Source organism: Ixodes scapularis, unplaced genomic scaffold (assembly GCF_016920785.2).
Source record: "Ixodes scapularis isolate PalLabHiFi unplaced genomic scaffold, ASM1692078v2 PGA_scaffold4__175_contigs__length_147842914, whole genome shotgun sequence".
Classification (NCBI taxonomy): domain Eukaryota; kingdom Metazoa; phylum Arthropoda; class Arachnida; order Ixodida; family Ixodidae; genus Ixodes; species Ixodes scapularis.
In genome coordinates, this window is record NW_024609879.1 from 117413953 (window position 1) to 117439900 (window position 25948).

Below are 25948 nucleotides of genomic sequence, written 5' to 3' on the forward strand. Positions count from 1 at the left end.
GTTAGGTTCGCGTTTTTAAACTTCAAATTTTTTTACGAAAGAGTTGCTCATAAAAGACACCTCGAACAGCACATCGTCCGACTTTCAACACACGATGAATCACCGACGCTCGCAGTAAGGAGGTTGCGATGCTGCGCGAACGGTTTCTGAAATATGCTGCGTAGGGTACGCCGGGCGCAACGGCTTCGCGACCGTTCGACGGGCAAATGATTCGCGACAACAAAGTAGCGTCTTGCAGCATCAGTAAGCTAACGGGGTTCGAGAGTCCCACGCTCACATTTCCGCAGAGCGAGCGCGGCCAGCCAGATCGAGGCGCAGTATATATGTATCTGTTTGCTTACTTTTACCACTTTGCAAGTTGGTTCCATCATGTGTCGCACTGTCGTGCAGTTTTGCTTTATATGATTTGTCTAATTTTCATGTAAGTCTGTGAAAAATGCTTCAAATAAAAGGTTAATTAAACCACTGTTGAGTTCCCATTGATTAAGTTATCTATATGCCATATTTCATTGAGTTTTGAAAACCAGGTGACATTTAGCCTCTATTTTAATTCTTAAAACTGACGAATGCTGGTCCCAACTTGCTCCAGAACCTCGTTTTTGCTGCTAGCCTGCATGAAAATAGTTTTTTTCTGCTCCCAAAATTTCTCCAAAGCTGCTTTGCCCAGTTTCATCCCTGTATTTCCAATACTGGAAATTGTGGCTTTAACACTCCAATATTGAACAGCATATGACAGCATACATTCAATATTAGAAAGCCCTTGGCCTTGGCAGTGCAATATGACCAGCACAAGTCAGCATACTTCCAAAATTGGAAATCCAAATTGGCTTTTACAGTCCACTATTGGACCAGATTGTGCCAGCATGAGTTGATCTTGGAAAGCTGTTGGCTTTGACAGTTGAATATTGACCAGCTTACGCCAGCATGCATCCGATATTGGAAAGCCATTGGCTCTAACAGTCCAATATTGGACAGCTAATGCTGGCATGTATCCAATATTGGAAAGCCATTGACTCTGACAGTCCAATATTGTACAGGTTATGCCAGCATATATCCAATATCGGAAACCTATCGGCTTTGACAGTCCAATATTGGATAACTTATGCCGGCATATATCCAATATTGGAAAACCATTGACTTTGACAGTCCAATATTGGACAGGTTATGCCAGTATATATCCAATATTGGAAAGCCATTGGCTTTGGCAGTCCAATATTGGATAACTTATGCCAGCATATATCCAATATTGGAAAACCATTGGCTTTGACAGTCCAATATTGGACAGGTTATGCCAGCATTTATCCAATATTGGCAAGCCATTGGCTTTCACAGTCCAATATTGGACAGCTTATTCCAGTGCATCACCAATATTGGAAAAACATTGGCTATGATAGTCCATTATTGGCCCAGGTAATTCCAATATTGGTAAACACATGGCTCAGTTGGGCCATTGTTGGGCCATTCTTTGTCCCATCAATTCCAATGTTGGCCCAATATCGTGTGCTGCCTGGGCTAGGCCGTCATGCGCTTCATCTCTGAGGACACTCTTTTTTCGATGCGAACACCGATGAAATCGTACTGTTTAGCGGTAGACTGCCTACCGTGTTACATGCGACTCAATTTTTTTTTTTTTTTTGTTATTGACAAAAGTGTTTTATTATTTTTTTTTTTTTTTAGAAAGCTCTGTGTTTCAATGGAAACTGTGCCCTGGGAAATATTTTTCAGACGTTGCAAGAGCTAAATTGGTTTCAGATAGGAAAAATTGGGTTGTGTGTGTGTTTATACAGCCTAGAACTTGGTCTGCCTCACAGGGACGACGAGTCTCCCAGCTGTAGATGAGCAATTTAGCCAGTGCAGTACAATCGCTAGCCTGGGGTCTTGAACGTGCACCACGCAGTAGTGATACACGACCGCACGCCGGTACGATGCTCATCCAAAAGATAGCACTTACCTCAAGCACAGTTGACGGATATGTTTCGCTATTATTGAAGATTTGTTCAACCCTGGCAGGACAACTGCATTGACTTTCTCAAGACTAAACAACTTTTTTTTCACCTCGGCTGCGAAAAAAAAACAAAAAAAAAAACGATGTAAAAAAATGAGTGTGAAATGAGGTTGGCACCACCCGTGTTGCTCCACTCGACGTCCGCCACGTAAGTTTTCGCCGCCGCGGCCGTCGAATTTTTAGCCACTGCGATAGCAAAATCCCTTCTCCATGAATGGTGAGCAAACAGACACGTAGTCTGTGTCTGTTATGTTTTCTATTCAAGAATATTTCAACAACAAACTTCTGTTTTGTTTTAGATGTGTTTTACAAACCTCGTTTACCGACGCCAGACAAAGTGTATGGAAATCGCTGCAAAGCAACGAGGTTGTTTTAATGGTCCAGGCTAAGGTGACGGAGGCTGATGGCGCGTGCTCCATTTTGGTTTTCTTAGTTGAAATATTTTTATCCAGTAGCGCGCGTGTATAGAGGCTGTTGTGTCGCTTTATGTAGGCACGCTCGCGTCCTCGCCAGACGACATGGCGCCGCTTTAAGTTCCTTCGCCGCTCCGCCATCATTACTAAAGTCCCTCTATCCTGGGAAAAGTGGTGGCATTCATTGCTGTTGAAATGCTCGAGACACGTGACACGCGCCCCTTCTGGGAAGAACATGGCGTCTGAAATCTCTCTCAGTGCTGCGCTGTGCCGCCATGATCTTCCCAAGACCTGCACGTTGCACTTGCCTCGTGCATCGACGCGATAAGCGCTATTTCTAAAATATGAAGGGGCTTTTATCATTACTAAAGACCCTTCATGTTAAAAAAAAGTAGCGCAAGATGCGTCGATACACGCGGCACGTGCAACGTGCAGCCCTTGGGAAGATCATGGCGGCACAGCGCAGCACTGAGCTAGATTTTAGACGACATGTTCTTCACAGAACATGTCGTCTATGCTCGAGACACGTGGCACGTGCTCGAGACACGTGGCACGTGTCTCGAGCATTTCCACAACATTGAATGGCACCACTTTTCCCAGGATAGAGGGTAGGGTGCCTTCATACAGTTTCGCCACGTCTGTCTTAGGGTGGCGGCATCTCGGCCATTTCTATGCCCAGAATGCGCGCGCTTCGATCTCGTTCGGAGCGAGCGCTTAGCCCTGCCCGGCGCTTTGGCGCAATTTTAAAGGGGCGATGCAACGATATTCAATTGGAATGTTTTTCACTTTACACGAGCTCACTGGCACAAGTGGGACTCAAGGATACTCGCACGCAACGCCACTGACCAAAAACACCTTTGTAGCGCTGTAATTTCGAGGAAAAAACCGAGCGTTTTCATTCATTCTCTCCTTCGCAAAACCTGATGACGTAGCTGGGCGGTGGCAGTCCCGCCCAGTGACGATATTTGAATGCGGCTCATAGATTGGACCCGAGCATTGCGTGGACACTTGATTTGGGCTCGAGAAGCTCGAGCTCGAAAAGCATTAGCTCGAGAAGAATTTGGGTAATATCCTGCGTCCAATCGCTGCAATGACGACAACAGCCTAACCATAACAATGTCTGGAACTCAGCGCGTGTCCTGTGCCTTGCCAACCCCAGCGCACGGCTATGATCAACATTGGCGGCATATAATAGGCTCCAGATCACGTGGCCGCTTGTTATGGTTGCGAGTTGAGGGGGTGAACGGTGCTCGTTTTTCTTTATTTTTTTTTTCTACGACTTCGATTGCGTGTGGTGAAAGACGAACGGGTATTTCACGGGTCATTAGCGTTAGGGATCCGTTTTAAGCGGTATTTGCGCAAAATACAAAAACCGTTGCATCGCCCCTTTAAGGTCATTCGGCATGCGCAGGCAGTTTTCAATACAACAATGAGTGTCTTCGCCCTATGACAAACGCACATTGAGGCACCCTAATAGAGGGGTGGTTCGCGCTCCCTCTAGCCGGACAAAGGCGCCCCGCAAAAGATTGCAGCACTGATCTCTAATCGATGACATAGCAGAACTAATAGAGCAACGCTGCTGAGCAGGCAAAAGGTAAAAGTACAAACAGCGAGATTGAAAATCTTTGAAGCGGATCCGTTCACCAATCATAATTAATCGAGCCGCGCTCAAATTTGATGTCACGTGCAGTTGTTGATCATGAGTCAGACCCACGGGTCAGACCACTGATCAGTGGTGAGCTAATGTTCCTTGGTATTCTGTAACCCGTAAAAAAAACGTACTCCCCCCCCCCCTCCGCCCTTCTTCCGCCGCCACGTAATGCTGGATGTAGCTCGTTTCTGGACTGCGAGTGCCGCAAGTTACAAATACAGTCGGCAGAGTCAAGTAAAACGCTGCTGTAGAGGCACACACACCTTCACGCACATTGTACTAGTAAAACACATCCGCATGACGTCGAATCTTGATCGGTATCCAAGCGTACGAAGGCACAGAGACGTAGCACTTCGGCGTGACAAGGAAATTTTGATTACGTCGCGAGACCGGTGAAACCTGCTCTCGACGAATTGTGGCTTTTTCGTGCGGCCCTGCCCTTTCGTAAAATTTTCCACGTGTTCTCAAAAGTAAGTCTCAACGCTTACACAGGGTCTTGGAAAACCTCTTTTACGAATGACGACGAACGAGTAGAAAACGTTTCTCCAGCACGCTGACGGCTGCCTCTGTAACGCTAGCAAAACCGCAATTTGTTTATTTGCAAGATGGCCGCCCGGTGACTTCACTAGCACTTCAGCGACCAAGCGGGTATGCGCAATACCACCTAGAACACAAGGCCTGCGCGTTTCCTCCTCTAAACGTCATCACTAGTAGATCCCCTCAGCGCCCCCTAGCTAGCCCGGATGAGCAGCATCGTCTGCTACATCGTCTGCTCCATCGCCTGCTTCAGTGGTTTGTGTAACAGATAATGAAAGAGATGCTCACGCCGAGTGTCTCTTGCAAATAGCATACGATGAAGTTAGACGTTCACGTGGAGCGTCAAATGCATGAGTGAAATTGCCTTACTGCTGCGCGAAGGGCTGAAAAGCCCTTCGTTGGACGCTGGACGCTGACACTGGACGCCATTTTCGAGGGCGCTGTTTATACCTCGGGAAGCTGCTTCGAAGCGTTCTACCCCAGAACGAGCGCGCGCGCTAGAAATGCGCGTCTCAAAGCCAGGAGCGCGTGCTAGCTCGCGCTCCTGGCCGAGGGAGCGTTCGCGTGCACGTCGCAAATGCACTGGAAGCTGGCTATCAGCTCGCGCTCAGCAGTCACGCACACAGCTGCGGCCGCAAGTGAGTGCGACGTAGCTGCGACGCGGCCCCTACTCTCGTCAAGCTTCGGGGTGTTTGCCGCTTGGGGCGGGTCGGGGATCTACTAACGAAACGTCATGCGCAGGCCTTGTCTTCTAGGTGGTATTGGTATGCGCGATCAACAATAGACCTATCGCCAAATTACCCAAGCATCAAGGAGAATGCAGGAATTGGTGTTCCACGCGCCGCACGTGCTGGCCTCACATTAGTAACTTTCCAAAGCAGATGTCTAAAACAAATTGCATCTTACACGCGCGTTCGTCAACGCTTTATTTTGCTTATTTACTTCGAATCTTTTACACGGGGAAGGCATAGGCGTGCGGCGCCTGGAACACCAATCCCTGCATTCTTCTTGATGCTTGGGTAATTTAGTATTAGGTATATTTTCATAGAGATCAATACTGCAAACGTCCCATCTTTTGCGGGGCTCCTTTGTCTGGTCAGAGGGAGTGATGGCGGAGCGGCGGCCGTGTTGTCTGGCGAGGGCGTGAGCGTGCCAATATAAAGCGGCACTACAGCGTCTATCCACGCGCGCTAATGAATAAAAATATTTAAACCAAGAAAACAAAAATGAGCACGCGCCATCAGCCCCCGTTCGAAATTCTATACTTGGTGTCAATAATTTTTACAGTTGGTCCTGCAGCTAGAGCGCTCGTTTAAAGGGCCGCTGTCACACTAGGAGCTCGCGCTCGTAGCTTGGGGCTTTGTCCGCACTAAGATAACACGAATGTATTCCCGGCGAGAAGCACGTAAGAGGCGCTTCAGCGATCCTCACTCTAAAGCCCCTTCACGTTTCAAAAGTAGCGCAAGGTGCGTGGATCCACGAGGCACGTGCCGTACTTGGGAAGATCATGGCTGCACAGCGCAGCAATGATCAATATTTCAGACGTTATGCTCTTCCCAGAAGTAACGCGCGGCACGTGTCTTGAGCATTTCCAAAACAATTAATGACGCCACTTTTCCCAAGATGAGGGGCTTTACCTCACTGCGGCGGCTACACGCGCTAATCAAGCGCTGATGTTTTTGTTCCCGCATACAGCACCGATGTAGCTTTCATGTTAGAACCGCGAGTCACCCCGGCATGTCCGGCCGTGTCTCGTATACCGCATTTAGGTTGCTCCTGTTGCTGCGCTTCATGCGAAGTACCTATGTCCCTGTTTCTAATGTTGATTCAGTGCTAGCGTAGCCAGATAGCCCTGCGTTATCTGTGAAAAAATACATTTAAAAAGGGTAAAAAAAAGAACATCGATTCAATCTTGTTTTGGGATGCGAAAAGGATCCACCTGATAGCGACTCCCAACCCAAACTTCTCGACGTAAGCAGGACTGGTGAAGGCGAGCGGGTTGAACATGAATACATAAAATTGAAAGAATGAAACACAGAGGACAAGCACAGGACAACCACTTTCTTTCACGAAAGAAAGTGGTTGTCCTGTGCTTGTCCTTTGTGTTTTATTCTTTCAATTTTCTGTAAGCAGGAACGGGCGTTTTTTCCAGCTTTTTTTAATATTGATAGTTTGTTTCACAAATCTTGAGAAAAATTTAGGAAAACAATCAATGACAACGCGAAGAAACATGTCCACGTTATCGCGCGGCGTGAAGCCATTTACAACTGTTAAACTGGGCTGAATCTTTTCACGAAGTTGTACCGAACCTCTCTATGAATTTTTTTTTTATGCGCGTCGTAGAGTCGTTTTTCTTGATGCGCAAGTAGCTCAATGTGTGCGGAAAATACCGAGAGTTTAAATATTCTACACCACAGAGGTCTTGCTTTAATGTTTTGGAAAGCCAGAAAACAACCTCGTTGCTTTCCAGCGATTTCCATACACTTTGTCTGGCGTCGGTAAACGAGCTTTGTAAAACACATCTAAAACAAAACAGAAGTTTGTTGTTGAAATATTCTTGAATAGAAAACATAACAGACACAGACTACGTGTCTGTTTGCTCACCATTCATGGAAGAGGGATTTTGCTATCGCAGTGGCTAAAAATTCGACGGCCGCGGCGGCGAAAACTTACGTGGCGGACGTCGAGTGGAGCAACACGGGTGGTGCCAACCTCATTTCACACTCATTTTTTTACGTCGTTTTTTTTTTTTTTTTTTCGCAGCCGAGGTGAAAAAAAAGTTGTTTAGTCTTGAGAAAGTCAATGCAGTTATCCTGCCAGGGTTGAACAAATCTTCAATAATAGCGAAACATCCGTCAACTGTGCTTGAGGTAAGTGCTATCTTTTGGATGAGCATCGTACCGGCGTGCGGTCGTGTATCACTACTGCGTGGTGCACGTTCAAGACCCCAGGCTAGCGATTGTACTGCACTGGCTAAATTTCTCATCTAGAGCTGGGAGACTCGTCGTCCCTGTGAGGCAGACCAAGTTCTAGGCTGTATAAACACACACACAACCCAATTTTTCCTATCTGAAACCAATTTAGCTCTTGCAACGTCTGAAAAATATTTCCCAGGGCACAGTTTCCATTGAAACACAGAGCTTTCTAAAAAAATATAATAATAATAAAACACTTTTGTCAATAACAAAAAAAAAAAAAATTGAGTCGCATGTAACACGGTAGGCAGTCTACCGCTAAACAGTACGATTTCATCGGTGTTCGCATCGAAAAAAGAGTGTCCTCAGAGATGAAGCGCATGACGGCCTAGCTCTTCGGCCACGTTGGGTGATCGGTCGGAAGTCAGAAAACAATAAAATTTCCGAATCGCACTCAGTGGCGGAGCGTCCATGCCCTAGAAGGAAATGCGGAGAAACCGAAACTCAAGACGGCCGCCCGTACAGTGTTTCCAGACCACGAAGAGGTTTTGCAACTCGCATCCACGTAGTTCCGTTTTCACGCAGAGGAGTTTGGGTTTTTGTATTGCAGCGTTGAGTCAAGTCATCGGAATAGTTGATACAATCAAACCGACTTTTGGACGTTAAAACATTTCTGTCGGACATTGCAGCAGAGTGACGCAATAAAAATAATACTAATTATAGCTCAATTTGGGAATACAGTTTTATCTAAACTGCTGTTTTATAGCTTATGATATTTGCTAAAAGATTAGTCTCGGAGTAAAAAAAGTGTATAAGTTAATTAACTGATTTTAGGGAGTTCGATTGAGTTCTATCTAGTATCCACTGATTTTTGTTTTCCTCACCTGGCAACACTGGGACCCAAGATGGCGCAACGCATGTGTGGCGGGTAGAAAGTTGTGTGCGACGTGGTTGCGGCCTTTGTGTTATTGGATGGTTTTGTTCAAGACAAGGCTCCTATTTCGAGAACGAGCGGTTCAAATCAACGCCTCCGATTGCAGCGAAAGTAATACCGAATCAGTGACCGGTCCCACTTCACAGTTCGTTCATCAAGGGTGAGTATCCACGAAAGCATGGTAGCACAAGTTCGGGAAGGGGCCACAAAGCACTTTCCGAAGGCTGTGTCTACAGTGCCGCCCGACGGCACGAGCGGTTCAAATCAACGCCTCCGATTGCAGCGAAAGTAATACCGAATCACTGACCGGTCCCACTTCACAGTTCGTTCATCAAGGGTGAGTATCCACGAAAGCATGGTAGCGCAAGTTCGGGAAGGGGCCACAAAGCACTTTCCGAAGGCTGTGTCTACAGTGCCGCCCAACGGCACTCCAATCGCGCCTACGAGTGCCGTCCGGGAGTCGGACGGCGCGTGTATCACTGGGGAGCTCGTTAACACACACCCCCGCCTGCGTTCACGCCGCTTCGCGGCGACAGTATGCGGCTGCAAATTACAAAGCTACTGACCCATTTGGCCCTGTCGTACACGCCGCTTCGCGGCGTCCAAACCAAGCCCCGCTTTCCCCGATGCACCTCCGGAAACGAAGTACCATGCTATTTCGTTCAGCGAAATTTCGGCGACAACATTCGTTTTTTTCCTGTGTTAATGGTAAAAAAATAGATGTACATATCGCCAAATGCGTCGGCAAAATAAAATGTTCGAGAAAACAAAAGCAATAAAGTAAGCCCGCAGTGGGGATCGAACCCGGGATCACGTGCTTATGTGACACATCTTACCAATATGCCACACTCCCCTTCGTAAAAGTCGTTTTGAGAACTCGTTTTATACGAGACTTTCAGACGCCACTTGAACGCGCGAATGGAGTACCGTCGGATGGCATTTGAACGCTCTGCAAGAGTGCCGTCGGACAGTTTTCTAGACACTACGTTTTCCGAAACCACACCCGTTCACTCGTTCTGTCTAGTGGGTTTTATCAGAACGGAAGGGATACAGCGAGCGCTGCCGTGAGCGGCAGACTGGGCGAACTGCGATGAACAGGCGAGCTCTAGGAATCGAAAGTATGTGGCATCGCGCGTCGGAGGGGCCAGGATGGGGCTTTGCAGTGTGCGCGACTACAAGGACCGTTGAGATTATTCTTCCGCAGGCATTACATTTCACCGTTCAGTCCCACAGCATAATACAATTCGCAGTAAAGTGAATTTGTGGGCAGTTCTCCTGGTTTTACAAGGGTCAGCAAGTTGCGGAACCGTTGGATTTCGGTCATTGATCGCGGCGGTGTCTGGACCGCATCTCACCTCCTCTTCACCTCAGTGAGTGACCTACACAGTGACCGCAATAACAATAAAAGCGAACTGTTTTAATCCAGGTTGTATCTGAGTGCCGTCCGATGGCACTAAAGTAACACTGGACTGCACTCTGAGCACGCATTCGAGCGCCGTCCAAAGTCTCGATGGGCTGTAGAGGGGACCTGGGTCATCGCGCCCTGAGAAGCGGAGCCTTCCGTATCCGTAGTCTGAAGGAATAGGTTTCACTCGAAGTTTTTTGACCATATCCAAGCACTTAGCAAGTCATCAGGGAAGTGTCGCAATCAGCAATTTAGAAGACCTGACTATGAGCCGGTTGCCGCCGATTTGTTTGTCATAAAGTGCGTCCAAACATATCCACAAATCGTTTGAGCAACCTCAAAATTCTTCAGGCACTCTCTGCGTTTGATATCACCACACATCGCGACACCAGCTTTCCGTGGGCACTTCCAAGATGAATTGCCGTTGAAATTAGTAGGTAAGCGATTTCAACACGTTATACTATCTGCAAAAAACAGTTCCTTAACCGAAGCAAAGTACCGAAGAAAGGAAGCGGACGACAGATGTCATCGGTCAGCCGCAGTCTCCATTTGGGAATTGGGATGAGTAGCGGCGCAGAGCCCAGCAGTGCCAGCCAGTCCTTCCCTACGAACAAGCGTCAACCACAAGGGATGACGGGTAGTCATGATGGGCGATGAAGTAGACGGCAAAGGGGCTGGCGATAATGGAGGTCGGGTTGTGGGGGCTACGTAGCTAACATCATGATCCCCTGCTACAATTCTATCATACTTGGTAGTAGGCTTCTCTTCCGAAATTTGAGTAAGACACAAGTTCAACTTTGAGGGCGTGTGGCGGGTCACTACAAAACACTCTCGACACCCTGGCCGACCGAAAAAGGCCAGGCTGCGACATCAAAGCTGCAAGCTTTGATGTCATGATGCTTTTGGAGAGAAGTAGTTATAGTTGTAATTAAATTTTAGGCACTTTACCCACATATGCAGGATATGTTTGGGTCTCCATCGACAGGACAAGTTGCCTGCTTCATGAAGACCTTCCTTGATGATGTGCGACATGGGCAATTGCCGTACGTGTGATCATCGATGCCTCCATCTCCCTGCAAAGGTAACCCATAGACTACAGCAGGTATCGCCTAGTATACAATGCCAGGAATTAATTTAGAGGGAAAGGCCGTTCCCAAACTCCTTGAGAACCTGCATGGCGATGCCCTAGTAGAGGGGTGGCCAAGCTGCGGCTCTCCGCGTCTTCCTCCCTTCTACTGACGCGCCCCCAAGCGGACACGAGAATAGGGCAGGAACGGAACGTTTTTCTCCTTTTCCAGGCAGACGGGAGAAAGCTTTCGCCCTCCCGACTCATCTTCTTTCGGTTTCGTTTTTCGAGCAGGTCGCACACGTTGTTTAATAATTAGCTGTTGAGTTGATTGAGCTTCAGCGGCAGCGAAGTGCGCCTGTAATTCCGTCTTCTAGTCTAAACTTGCAGAAAATTTCGCTTGCATTCAGGTTTTTATCACTAATTTTATCAAACGAAGAAACGAGGCCGCTTGAAACAGCGAAGTTCCGGAGCAGTGCCAGCAGCGCCACGTGAACTGGGGGATGGCCGTCTCCGGATTGCGGGACTCGCGCGGCACGGAACTACAGTTACAGTCACTACAGTAGCGAAACCACGCGGAACTGTGTCGACGTTTTCGGCGTTATAGAAACCGCAGGAACTGCGTCCAAGACAGGCAGGTTTTGCTGCCGGCTGCCTGGGTGCCTTCCGTGCTGAGTTCGGTTCTGTTTTCCGATGCCGAGTGCAACCGGCGTTCAACGTGGTTCGGTGTTTGTGCGTGTCAGCAACATAGCTGCAACATCGTGATGGCAGTGTTGTGGGTTGTGAACAGAAGACTGGAATTATCGCCGATGTGACCGTGTGTTCGCGTATCAGTGGTGTATCAAGAAGATGAGATCGTAAACTGTTGGGCATTGATGCCGCTGGTCGGGCCGTGATCGGAGGGGGCGGGGTGTCGCAGGTTGATATTTCACTTTACATTAAAAAGTTTAATACCACTTGAGGGATTACGTGCAATCGATCAACGTGCGGATAGTCATGTTGGAACGCTGGTCTGAACAGTACAGTGGCCAATGTGACTGTCGGAATTGTCTCGTCCCCGAGAGTGATTGCGGTCTGGGGCATGGACTGAACAGTACGGAATGGTGACGGAAAGTACGTACATTTACAGTATGGAATTTCGGCATTAAAAAACAATAGTAGGTAAAATCGAAAAAAAGAGGTACCCTTTATTTTGCTGTTTAAATATACTACAATTCCTGGAGAAACTGCCCTCCAAGTGGCGCGCTGGGATGAGCGCTAGAAGTTTACGGGCTCGCCACGGCGTAGCTCCGTACTCTGAACACCTGCCGCAAGTCGCGGCTTTGACTGCATTCAAGCTGATCGAAAAGCGATTTCTCAGCCCATGAAGCATCACTTCCAGCCGAGTGAATATCCGCTCTACAGAGATTCAAGACGGCAATTGCAGGAACAATAGAAAAACCAATAGAAATACCGGCCACGACTTGCCGTGTGGGGAAACAAACTCATGGCTTTGAACACCATTGGAGCGGCTTGATTTATTGGCTTTCAAATAGTTACGGCATGATCGAGCGTTTACTTTTTAATAAGAGATTCATTCCATAAGCCATTCAAAATACTCTTAGAGGTATGACATTGCTGGGAAAAAATCAACACGCTGGGAATATTTTTTATTGCTTAGGGAGTCACTGAAAAGTTCCGTACGTTCAAAACGACCAGTATAAAAGGCGGAAACGCAAAGCACGGGTGTAGTGTCCGGGTTAGTGGGGTGTTCCGTTGTATTGATATTTGTGTGTGCCGTGTATGTGCTCAATGTATGTTCACCTGATGTTTGTAATAAGCTTAATGTGTGTATAGTAGAGGATCCCCAAGCGCAGCAGAGCCATATATGTAAAGAGTTTGGTCAATGGGAGCCGCGGGCAGAGCCAGGGCGTGCACCAGACTCGGAAAGAGGGCTTGGCATGCTCTCTTGACCAACCAGCAGCCGAAAAGTATCCCCTAGCGGTGGTAGCGAGAAACCATTCTGATGAAAGGTCGTAAATGGTTTTAATAAGCGCGTAAGAGTGACGTGTAGTACCTCTTCGTGGTTGAAAATAGGGTTCACGTGTTGTTTTGATCATGGTCATGTAGAAAGATGTAAGAAACGAATGCGCCGCTCAACTCTGTTTTGTTCGAACACAGTGTGACCGCTCGGACGGCAGATTCCCGGCCCTCGGCGCTTGGCGTACGGGTTATGTCGATCGTTCCGCTAGTCGCACTCTTCCACCATCATTTTGGATGAGCGTGATTGAAACATCACGTGTACCATATTTTCAGTCATCGAGAGTTACTCTAATCCAGTTATCAGGTTTGTTTCTTGCGACCACCGCCAGGGTATTATTTCCGGCTTCTGGTTGGTCACATTCGAATTTCTGAAGACGCCCTGGAACACGCCCAGCCCGCTTTCGGCCAATGGCGCCTCCTCATTTCTCTCCTATACTTCCCAACGAATGGCCAAACTCTCTACATATACGGCTCTGAAGCGCAGTAGTGGCCTGAGAAAAGCAAATTATTTTTTTGAAAAACATGAATTGGGCGGTATCTAGCACCACCTAGCCTAGCTACTTGCAATTACTCTGCTTGACCCCGCCATCTGGTGGCTAGCGATTTAGCCTTCTTTCACGCTACGCGATAAACAGCGGCTTCGAGTTTGTTCTTCCGAGAGCGGCTTTTGGTTTCGCGGATAGAGTTTGCCCTTCTCCGTGATGTGCGGTTGACGAAGGAATTGTGACTCGAGGAACACCAAAGGTAAGACGCAAAGTGCGCGAAGTAACTGGGTATCGGTTGTCTCCGTTTAACATCGCAGTGTTGTCGACGAGAAGACTGAGTAACTGCTTTCGAAACGCATGTTTCTGTACCTGTGGGGGGGGCGGGGGGGGGGGGGGGGAATCTGGCTTCAGAAATAAACACAGTTCGCGGAAAGCTCGTGTTACGCTTTTATTTGCTGCTGCTCTCGTCTCGTACAAGAGATTTAGCATCCTCGCCAACCCTTATTAGGCTCGATTTGCTCGATTCGGGGCCGCCATAATGAAATGCAGGCGACGGAGGAACTAGTTGCTCCCCTGCTTCAGGGACGACAGTTTCTCCCTTTCTAAACGAACATAGGTTACAAGGGCGTACCGCCCCTAAGGGAGGACTATTCATACCTTTTTTTTTTCTAAGAGTGTAGAGCAGGTCATTCTTATTGACTAAGAGCCAAAAAAAATATACCATCAAAAACAAGCGTGTTTAAAACAAAAAAAAAAAAAAAACACAAAAAACATGAGTGCCTTTTTAGAGGTAATATATTAATTCACCATGTCCTTGGTAATTTTTTTCTATGTCGTTGAGGAAGCTCAAGCAGCTGTAGTATGTCTCAGAACAGCCACCAGTACAAGCAGAATGGCTTAATTAAGCTGTTTGAGTGGGGACATAAAGCAAGCGAGGTAACTTAATACAAAATCAGGAATTACGCCTGCTCGGTGCGCACTGCCGCGGCTCTTTTTAGTAAACACTACGTTCGTGTATAGAACAACAGCTAAAACCCGATAAAAAGAAGTAGTTGTGCCTGGGTTCGCAACGACCTCCAATGTTGCCATGTGTCGAAGCAACTCACTATTTTGCTACCCGTTTTGATGATTCTATCAAAATTCTTATACGGGGCGGTACTGACCCACAGTCCCGTTCAGAAGTCAAACTCTTCCATGTATTTTTCTTTTTATCGGGGCCTGTACCGTAATACACTTTAATCAGCAAAGCACATGACTCGTACCAGAAACTACACAAAAAAGATAGTTTTAGACTGGATATTATACTGTAGGAAGAAATACAAAAATAATCATGTTTAAGCGCCAGTAAAACACTCGTTTGCAAGTGATTCCTTGTCATTCATAAGAGGAAAAGGTCAAGTTTCCCAAGTGTATTGTTTGAGTTTCTTAAGTGCCTAGTTTTTGGATATAAACTTTGGCTGAAATATTTGTTTAATTGCCCCTTTTGCCACGTTTCTTAGAATAACTCTTCTCCACGAGCGGAATACCTTAGCAAGAATTTATCATATGCCATAGAGGTTCACACTAATGTGCCAGAACAAACATTCCGGTAATTTCCGTTCTGATCACAATATACTGTTTTCCGCGAAGCAATGTGGTGCCGGTAATTGTAACACACAGTGGTGCTATCGCGGACGTCATAAACTACAACAGCCCTCCGCGTTTTTTGGGGTACCGGCCCGTTTTTGGAGAAGCTTAAATGCTAATGAGTGCTCGAACACAAAGAGTAGCTTTTGGCTTGATCGGTTTGACAAGTTGAGAAATAATTGAGCTTGCGGGGACCTCGCAGGGGTAGCAGAAAACTAGACCGAGTGTTTCAGCCCGTTTTCTACCGAGGGGAGGGGGGGGGGGGGGATATACGTGTTTGTGAATGTCTTGGTGCCAGTGCACCTAACGAACATGCCAAATTTATGTTCACAGATGTTTCTTACCCAACAAAGGCCTCAATCTGCTCAATAGAGCAATTCGAAAAGTGCCCGTGGTTCTCTCCGTGTGCTGAGGGTGCCATCAAGTGCCCGGACGAACGATGGCAGCTGCTTTTTACCTTATGAGCTATACTCCGAAGAGGCTTTTCGCCATCATGGGAAACTCCAAGTCTGTAAGTTAAAAAAGATATAAATTTAGTACACAAAATGTTCGTTATATTGTTATTTCACTAGTAAGAGTAAAAAATCCCAAATGTGCCAAACAGGATAGCTTTCACGAACCATTAATTCGACCGCCCAATAAATTGCCGTTTTAATGCATTGACTTGACAGGTTTTTTAATGACACACTGGCTTAAATATTTTTTTTATTATGAAGGAAAACTGTTATTTTGAACTTACGTATGAGCAAGTTCGTGCGCTATAATTTGAATCAAAGAGTAAGTGGGCGGTACATCCTCCACGATTGCAACGCGCCTTCCGTCCTTGCAGAGACCTCCAAGTTGCGCCTGTCCTGTAAAAAAATAGAATTGTTTAGGCTGTACATGAATTGAGTGAATATGCGGCGAACAGCCGACAAATGTTTCCTGGCGGTACGTTTTCTTTGCGCATTACATTTGCATTATGTGTTCCCTCACTTTGTGAGGGAACATATACTAGATTCAAGATTATATATATATATATATATATATATATATATATATATATATATATATATATACATATATATATATATATATATATACATATATATATATATATATATATATATATATATATATATATATATATATATATATATATGAAAAAAAAAACAAAAAAACGGAATCTTACTGGAGAAGGGGAAGAAGGGTGACAAAGAACAAACAGAAGTGAAAGAAGAGTTAGGCCACAGGTAAGCTGGTGAATATTAAGCAGCACAATAAAACCAGAGACACGGAAAACGAACAAAGCTGTGACTGAGACGGTGTTTTGTGTGTCCTTCTTGTTCCGTGTCTCCGGTTTTATTACGTTGGTTAACAAACGCAAATCTCCAAACACAGCTGGGTGACTGGTGCGCGACCGACTAAATCCGCCTGGTCCTGGTATCGAACCGCCTAAAGCAACCACCACGTCTGAAGAAAAGAACATCCTAAGAACTAGCGCGCAGAACGCTATGCAGGCAGAACAGGGTGGGTGGGGTAGCCTCAAATATGGCGCGGAGGCTTGATAGTGCGCGTGGCCGCCAACAGGGGGCGCTAATATTAGATAAGGTCTATCACACAGTGACTTACGCCAATCATAAATGATTGTTCGTGAAACCTAATTATGAGAAATTTTGACGACGGGCTATCTATTTTAAATACATAAGTGAGGTGCTTGGGCTCTCGTATAGAATAGAAAGTTAATTAGTAAGTTTTTGGGTGATTATCTGGCGAATTACTGCATCACAATAGACCCACAAAAATAGAAACTACAGCGGCAGTCGCCAGTGCCTTGACAGGAAGTGTGTGATTGGATCCGAGTCCTCGCCGAACGCTGACGCAGCCCTCGTGTCCAATACATGCTCAGAGTACGTGATCGAGCAATGGCGGACAGGCAATGGCGCCGTCTTTTGAAAAGGGTCTTACTGCCCTGGGCACCATTTCCAACTATTTGACTTCCTTAGTAGTCCCTTTTATCAAACAACTTGCGCGCTTTGCTACTTCTCGTCAACGTTCAGGTACCGTTTACTTATTTCTTCGTTCGTCCCACCAATCCTTCCCAAAATGAAAATAATACATTATTTCCAGTGTCATCCCTCCATGCAATAAAAACTTTTGTTGAATACCAGTATGAACCTGGTCATATAACACGCAAATATGCGGGTGAGCCCGGAGTCCTAAAAAATTGTGACATGGAATAAAATGCGACACGTCAGAATACAGGAAATGAAAAACACTCACCCATAACATGATTGTAAACAGTTCCATCAAACTTGTCGGCAAGATCCACCCTGAAAGCAAAAATATACAATTAACATACACAAAGGGCACAAAGCGTTGTGTACAGTCACGCGGGATAAAAAAAAAAAAAGACCCCAGCCAAGCCCGTGACTCCGAAGACCACCAGTTCTATATAACAGAAGAAAGCTGAGTTATCATCGAGGCTATTTTATGAATGAACGCAATTTTAGCCGCTGTTCAACTTTTGTCAGTGCTGGCCACTTGGTCGGCAAACGATTTCTGAGTGAACACCGACAGTAGGGGTGCTCGGTGAAATAAAAGATTACAGGAGGACACCTAAGACTGTTTACATGTAGGAATGCGAAAGCATTAATATAAGTAGCGTATTCCTACAAGCTGCGCGCCCCGCTATCCTCTGCAGAGGAGAGCGGGGCAACCTCTGCGGACGCCGGCTGGCGGGGTTCTTTTCTGGGGGGCGGCGGGCGTGCGCTACGGCGGCGGCGCTGGAGAGCAGCGCTGCTCTGTGGGGTGGCGTTCCTTGGAACCATCCGGCGCGCCGGCCGCGTCGCAGCCATTTTAAGAGCCGTTCCGCAGTAGGAATTTCTCTGCCGCTTGTCGTGGTTACGGACAACGCCGGCTCCGCTCCACGGGACAGTTCATGCTTTTGTATTAAAGAAATCGCAAAAACCTACAGAATCCGTAAGGTGAAACAAAGCGACAGCTGAGGTGTGACGTCGGTGCCGCTAAGGTGTCATTTCGGAGCAGGGTGACTCAATGAGCGGTAAAGGCGCGAGCGCGCATCGTAGTCCGCCTAGGCGTTTTGTATGAAGCCGAGTAACACACCGGACGAGAATTCCATAGCGGTTTGGAAGAACATGATTTACGAATGCCGTGATTAATTAATATAGAGATACCGTTTACAAAGCTTCCCAATTTCATAATTTTGACCTAACAAATAAAAATAAGCAAGGAGGTAAAAAACTGATCCGAAAAGCGAAAAACAAAATCACTACAACTTGCATCGGGGCACTTACACCCCGAAGGTCGTATTTCGTGTTGTTGTCCAATACGATGCAAATTGTTGTTATAGGAACGAAAAAAAAACAAAAAAACACAAACACACACAGCGCAAAAAAAAAAAAAAAAAAAAAATTGGTGGCGGGGGGGACCCGGAGCGACGCAATGGTGAGCATCGAAGTAGACGGCGAGTCCATCTCGCCTGAAGAAATCACCGAGGAGGCCGGGTGGCTAACAAGCCATCGTCGACGTGGCGCCCGAGCCCTCGCACAGCTAGGTCTAACCCCGGGACACTCCCATGATCAGGAAGGCGCTGGCTCCCGGCCTACTTACCGGCAGCCGCGTGCCGAGAAGCAAATGATTCGGAAACCGCGCCTGCCGCGTCAGCCGCCCTTGCCCAAGGAAGACATAAAGATCGTGCTGCGCCCGCGAGAGGGGCTCGACATCACAAAGATCAGCCACGCCGAGTTGCGCGACGGAGTGCTCCGTGCTACCGGTCTCGGCTACGACGAAGCGGAGGAAGATCTCCTGAGAATCAACCCCGCAAAAAACATCATTGTGGCCAGCACCCCCAGCATGGAGCATGCGAGCAAATACACCGCTGTCAAGGAGCTCCGCTACGGAGAAAAATCCTACAACGTCACCGCTTATGCGGCGCCTCCCGAGGACACCGTCAAGGGGATTATACACGACATCCCCGAATACGACAGTGCTGAGGATATCACAAGAAGCCTTATCTATAAGAAGAATAGCACGATTCTGCAAGCACGAAGAATGGGCCGGACAAATTCGGCAATCATCGTCTTTGAAGGCACCAAAGTACCGTACTATGTTTACTACCGCGGCGCCGAATACCGCTGCTTCATTCACAAGAAGCGGCACGAAGTGTGCGACGGGTGCGGCAGGCTCGGCCATCGCACGGACGTCTGCCCAGCACCCGACAAAAAGATCTGCAAGATCTGCGGCACCGAATTCCCGTCCGAAAGCCATCAATGTGAACCCAAGTGCGCACTTTGTGGCCGGGATCATCCGACCGGCGACAAAAAGTGCCGACTCCGTTTCCAGACTCCCTACCTTCTTAAGAAGCGGAAGTGGGAAAAGCAACAGATACAGAACAACCGTCGACGACCACAAAAAGGCTCAGGAAACCCAGCCTCGACGCCGTCCATACTCAAGAAAGACGAACCCAGCGGAGACACGCCCGGTCAGCGCGGTAGATCGGACTCCTTCCCACGCCTCCCGCAGTATGAGCGACAAAGCAGACGGGACGTGAGTCGCGGACCAGGGACCAGGGACAGCTCCGCCAGCAGTCAACATCGCTCGCGCTCGTCGTCGCGGCGCCGGAGCCCCAGCATCCAAGGCCGCCAGAACCAGAGACGCAAGTCGAGATCCCCGTCTCGAAACGGAAGGCAGCTAACCGGAGGCAATCAAACAAACAAGGTGAGCTGGGCAAACACGGTCTCCCACGGAGGGGCGGCCCTGAGCTAGGCCCGCCCCTCCGAAGGGCGGGCCTAGCTCAGAACATCCAGATCAACAGTCTGAGATTACCAAAATTAGGCAGATGCTAGAGCTCGTCATCTCGGAAAATAAAAAACTCAAAGCCGAACTAGCACAACTAAAGGGAACCAGTGCCGATTCTACGCCACCCCCTTCTCCCTGCAACCTAGGCCAGGCCGCTAAGAAATCAGGCCAACCTAACCAGCTAGCCATGCCACCTAAGCAGTCGCCTCAAACCCCATCCGAAAACGGCTCTGCCGACGCGATGGATGACTCACCACTTGACTCTCCACCGTCTAAACGCAGGGCCAAAGAAGTAAGCCCCAGTACTCCGAGCCAGCCCGCACTCTCGGGCTCCAAAAAAAACGCCGATGACGACATGCTCCGAGAATTTGGAGAAAACCTTAGTAAGACCTTAAACGAAACGCTCAGCGCGAAATTCGAAGCTATGCTGGCCCAATTCGCCGAAAGTATTGGCACACAAATCGCCAGCCTCAACGCTAGGGTTACAGCCTCTGAAAACGCCACCCTACGGGTGGGCAGGGATGGGGGAACAGGCCCTATAAAATCAACTAAGCCCTATTTTCGCCCACCTGCGGCGGAAAGCCCCCAAAATCTTCACGATAATGTCTAATTCCCAACACAATAGAACCCGAAAGTCCAGCACGCTCGTCGTCTGGCAATGGAACTGTCGAGGATTTCAAAGGAAACGCGCTCATCTCGAACAATTTATTAAAACCAAGAATTCGGACGAACTGCCTGACGTCGTTTGTCTCCAAGAAACCGGCGCCTTTGCAAAACTCTCCAATTACAAATCTTTCTCAGACTTAGAAGAAGACGCCTCTGGTGTAAACTCCAAGCAAAAACCCACGGTAGCCACCCTCGTCAGACGCAACCTCCCGGCCATTCGTCGCGATACCGGGGTAAGCGCGCCGTACGCGGCTCACGTCCTCGTTGAATTAATCCCGGACCGGAAACACAGGACGCACAGCACATTCATTCTAAACGTATACAGCTCTCCCCGAAACACCCACAAATTCGGCAAACCTTTACGTAAAACCCTTGAACTAGCACGGGGAAATACCTTGGTCATTGTCGGAGACTTTAATGCACATCACCCCGAGTGGGGATATAAACGGGACACGATCAAGGGGCGCAACCTCTGGCTCGATGCGCAGAGGGAGGGCCTCACATTGATCACTGACCCAACACACCCCACCCGCATTGGAAACAGCGTTAGCGGCGACACCACTCCCGACCTCACCTTCACGAAAAACACGCACGAAGAAGCCAGTTGGCTCAACACTCAAGAAAACCTAGGCAGCGACCACTATCTCGTCGCTATCGCGGTCGAAACTGGAATCGCTAGACGCACATCCGGTAAACGACTCCTCCTTATTGATTGGGACACCTTCCGCGAAATCCGGGCCGCTGAACGTGCCTCCTCTGACATAGCGAGTAATCCCTCCATCGAGGAGATAGCTCACATTCAGGAATGGGCGGAACAACTCCGCAGGGATGCCAAGCAGGCTACTAAAGAAATCCCTGAAGACGCAGAGCTCTCTCAGGCCGATGCAAAGCTCCTCCACATGTGGGAAGCCAAGCACAGTCTGCATGAGAGACTTCAGACACAAAAGCTAAATCGCAACCTCAGGCGGCGCCTTGCTATCCTCAATCGGGACATCGAAGACTACGCACAACAACTAACGTGTCAAAATTGGCACAGCACGTGCGATCGCATGGAACACGAAATAGGGCTCGCAAAAACCTGGAATATTCTCCGCTGTCTCATCGACCCCGACAACAGCAAAACCACACAAAGACACAACCTAAATATACTTTTACACAAATTTAATGGCTCCGACACAGAGCTAATCAAGACCATTAAAGATAGATACATCGGGGACTCCCCGCGTGAGGTCCTCCCTCCCTACACGGGACAGGACAACGACCTACTTGACCGACCCATCACGGTAAGCGAAGTTCGAGGGGCCATCTTGGCCCTACGAACTCGCTCCGCCCCAGGCCCAGACGGCATCACTAACAAAATGCTCAGAAATCTGGACAACGACTCAGTTGAAGCCCTCACCCGGTACATGGACGTCTGCTGGGAACGGGGACAACTACCCGACCAGTGGAAAACGGCAAAGGTAGTTATGATACCGAAACCAGGCAGGAAACTCCAGCTCGAAAATCTTAGACCCATTTCCCTCACGTCTTGTGTGGGTAAGCTAATGGAACACGTCATACTCAACAGGATCAACAGCTACATGGAAGACAACGGTCTCTTTCCGCACACCATGATTGGCTTTCGACCAAAACTTTCTACGCAAGACGTTATGCTTCGGCTCAGATACGACGTCATAGACGGCGCGCACTGCTCCCCACTGGATACTAGAGCCATCTTGGGGCTCGACCTCACGAAGGCCTTTGACAACGTCAAACACTCGGCTATCCTCGCGAACCTGGGCAAACTTGGTCTTGGAAGACGGGTGTACGACTACATCAGCAATTTTCTCTCAGACCGCACAGCTACCCTCTCAATAGGGGGACTCCAGTCCGACGCGATGGAGCTGGGGAGCAGGGGGACGCCGCAAGGCTCGGTCCTCTCCCCTTTTCTCTTCAACGTGGCCATGATTGGTCTTCCCAAAATTTTAAATCAAATTGAAGGCCTTCAGCATACCCTTTACGCAGACGACGTCACGCTCTGGGTCCCCGGAGGCAGTGACGGTCATATTCAGGACACACTACAACAGGCCATCGAAGCAGTCGAACAGTACATAGGCCCTCGCGGTCTCAGCTGCGCTCCGCAAAAATCGAAGCTTCTACTCTACCGGCCGACCAGCAGGGGCGGCGCACAGATCCGACCCCTCCGAACGTCACACTCTTCGCGGGTGGGACACAACGCATCCCCATAGTAAGAAGCATCCGGGTTCTTGGCCTCCGCATACAGGCAAACGGACACAACACCGAAACCGTCCTCGCTCTCGAAAAGAGCGTACATCAAACCACCCGACTCATCTCGCGCATTGCCAACCGCCATCACGGCATGAAGGAACACAATCTCGTAAGATTAGTCCAAGCTTTCGTCCTAAGCAGGGTAACATACGTCACTCCGTTCTTACACCTTAAAAAAGACGAAGAACACAAAATCAACGCCCTCATTAGGCAAGCTTACAAACAAGCAATCGGGATCCCACTCACCGCCTCGACCGAACGATTCGAGGCACTCGGGCTCCACAACACCCTCAGCGAACTCATCGAAGCCCAACGCTTAGCACAACGGGAACGACTAACCTACACCCCGACTGGTAGGTACATCCTCGACTCGCTCGGCATCGCCCATCCGGGGACTGCCCCAACCAAAGTCGCATTACCTCCAGCAATAAGGGAGAGCATACACATTCCACCTATACCGAAAAACATGCACCCCGTACACAACCTAGGGCGAAGACAGGCCAGGGCGAAAGCCCTTCACAAACAATACGAAAAGTCCGAGGACGTGGTGTACGTGGACGCGGCCGATTACGCGAGTCGCGACGCCATGGCCTTCGTGGTAGTCAATCGACAGGGAAATTCCATCGCTTCCGGCTCGCTTCGCACGAGCGAAACGGAGGTGGGCGAAGAGGCGGCCATTGCCCTGGCAATGACGGCCTCCACGAAAATCAAATACGTAGTGAGCGACTCCAAGTCTGCCATTCTAAATTACGCGAGAGGACGAATCTCACCAGAGGCGTCTGCAATCCTTAAATCTGGCTTCCGCAACGACGCGCGGACCGGCAAGATCTACCTGATATGGGCACCTGCCCACTCCGGCCTGGCCGGGAACGAATGCGCGCACGATGCCGCTCGAGGCTTCACCGACCGAGCAGACATCGACCCTAACACCACATTTGCGCATTCGCTCCGATGGTCGGGCAGGGATCGGCTCGTGTCCTACAGGGACATTACAAATCATTACCGAATGGGGCGGGCCCGCTTTCCCCCCGCTCACCCATCACTCAATAAGAGGCAATCCGTAGTATGGCGACTTCTCCAAACGAATTCGTACCCAAACCCGGTTACGTATAGCTACTGCTACCCAGGGCAATATTCGGACAAAAGCCACAGATGTAAAGGTAGAGCAGACCTAGCACATATGCTATGGGCTTGTCCACAGGCGGCGGCACCAGGTCGCAGAATCACTCAGGCAGAGCAATGGGAGACTGTGTTGCTCAGCTCCGACCCAGCTGATCAAAACTGGGTCATCCAGCTGGCCGAAGACGCTGCTAGAGCCCAAGGGCTCTTGGCCGACGCCTAGGATCACCAGCTTCTCAATAAAGTTATTTCTCTCTCTCTCTGGCGGGAAGAAGGGGGGAGAAGGGTTACTCTTATTAACGCCTTGCTTCTTTTTATTTGTGGCGTCAAAATTATTATATTTGTAAGATTTGTAAGCGATACCTCTATAATAATTAATAACGACATTCGAAAAACATGTTTTTTAAATCAATTGCGAACGCACTATACTATAGCTTTTTTTTTTTAAACACCGAAATTCGGAGTCCAGTGTGAAGTCGCCTCCTGGCTTTTTATCCTCCCCAGAAAACATGGCGGCGTTGGCGGCGCTCGGCACATGTAGCACTGAGGATGATCGGTGGGTCGGGGAATCGGACAAAGTTCTCTTTTTCAGGAGCCCGACGTCCTCTCAAACTTCGAAAAAACATAACAAAACAACAACAATAAAACGTCAAACGGTCAAAACAATTGGGTTTGGTGTGAGTGTACCGTAGTTCCTGTTGCGACTCCGCGGGGCCGCGTTTCAAGCAAAACCGGTACGGCGTGGCCGCTCAAGTCGCTCACAAATGTCCGCTGCGGTTATCTTCGACCTCACACCATTTCAAAGAGTTTTAGATCGTTGAAAGGGCACTAAAAGAACTTTAAACTCGAAAGTTAAGCGTCGTCTGCTCACTGCGATAGCCGGCATGCACGGAGAAGAGCATTCGATCGCGGGACGCAGGCGAACACGAGACTTTGTGTAGTGATGGTTCGGAGGCGTGTGAGAGACTCGAGTTGCAGGACGACTCAATCTTTGACGTCACTGCGCTGGCGCGGACCGTGCGGGAACTTCAAATACGGCTTCGGAGAATTGATTTTTAACTTCACAAATACTGAGTTCCCAAGATGGTAATGTCCAGGCATCGTTTTCAATGGGTTCGGATAATAAAAAAAATATGACATTGACCCCTTTAAATAATGGCTCTTCTGCGCCAGTCACATGATTTCGTTGCGGGAAACAAACAACGACAGTTAGACACTTCACTCTTTGTTATGAGCCCGTATCAAATGCTAGCACAGCCGGCTAATTTCACGGTAGGTAGAAACGTAATTAATTCACATAGTTTGTATTTGAGGAATTTGTCTACAGATGTAAATTTTTGTGTGCTAGGGACTTGGAGTTACTTACGATGTAACAAAAACAGTAACATCCTCATCACTCTTCCCATAAACGTTTGCAGTTTTATTAATCATCAAGACTGGATCCATGTATCTTTTCATAGACCGGCCTGGGCAGTCCACGTCAGGGGCAAAAAACACCTCTGCAAAATCCCTCTCCTAGGAAACAAATTTTCTGTAAATTTTAGTCAGTCGTTTCTATATTGAAATGACATATATTTTACAACAAAGAGGACGTACCGCTACTTCAACGGTAGTGAGTAGAAACTGAACTCTTGGATTTGAAGTGTCTTCGTAGCGAATGTTTACCTACAAAAAATATTTTAAAGCAATATTTAGAAAAGAGGTCAATAATATTCTGTCTATACAGAATTTGGGCTTTCCGTTTCTTGAGAAAAGTCAATTGAAATGAAACGCGAATAGATGGACGTTTACTTCCTCCTAAGAGGTTAATTCCATAAGCCGTTCAAAATACCTTTTAAGTAATGACATTGCTACCAAATATATTCATACTAGAAACATCATTTTTGTGTAATTATCGAATAGATCTGAACCTTCAAAACGACGAGTATTAAAGCGGAAGCACAATGTGCGGATTCAGTGATGAGGGTAGTACGCGATCAAATTGATGTTTGTATGTGTTCTGTATGCGTATGCCCTTTTTGTGTATGACCGGTTCC

General features: G+C 48.1%; 1 protein-coding gene across 1 annotated transcript in view; it reads right to left on the reverse strand.

Moving 5' to 3' along the window:
* Positions 1-15399: 15399 nt before the first annotated feature.
* The window catches only part of LOC115322947 (venom metalloproteinase antarease-like TtrivMP_A), a 31285-nt gene continuing 20736 nt past the window's right edge, over positions 15400-25948 (reverse strand). Inside the window, exons 6-10 of the mRNA XM_040212634.1 lie at positions 25509-25577; positions 25279-25427; positions 17322-17371; positions 15799-15910; positions 15400-15568 (exon numbers count right to left, since the gene is read on the reverse strand). Coding sequence (XP_040068568.1) covers positions 15400-15568; positions 15799-15910; positions 17322-17371; positions 25279-25427; positions 25509-25577 — 549 coding nt within the window. The remainder of the gene's footprint in view (positions 15569-15798; positions 15911-17321; positions 17372-25278; positions 25428-25508; positions 25578-25948) is intronic.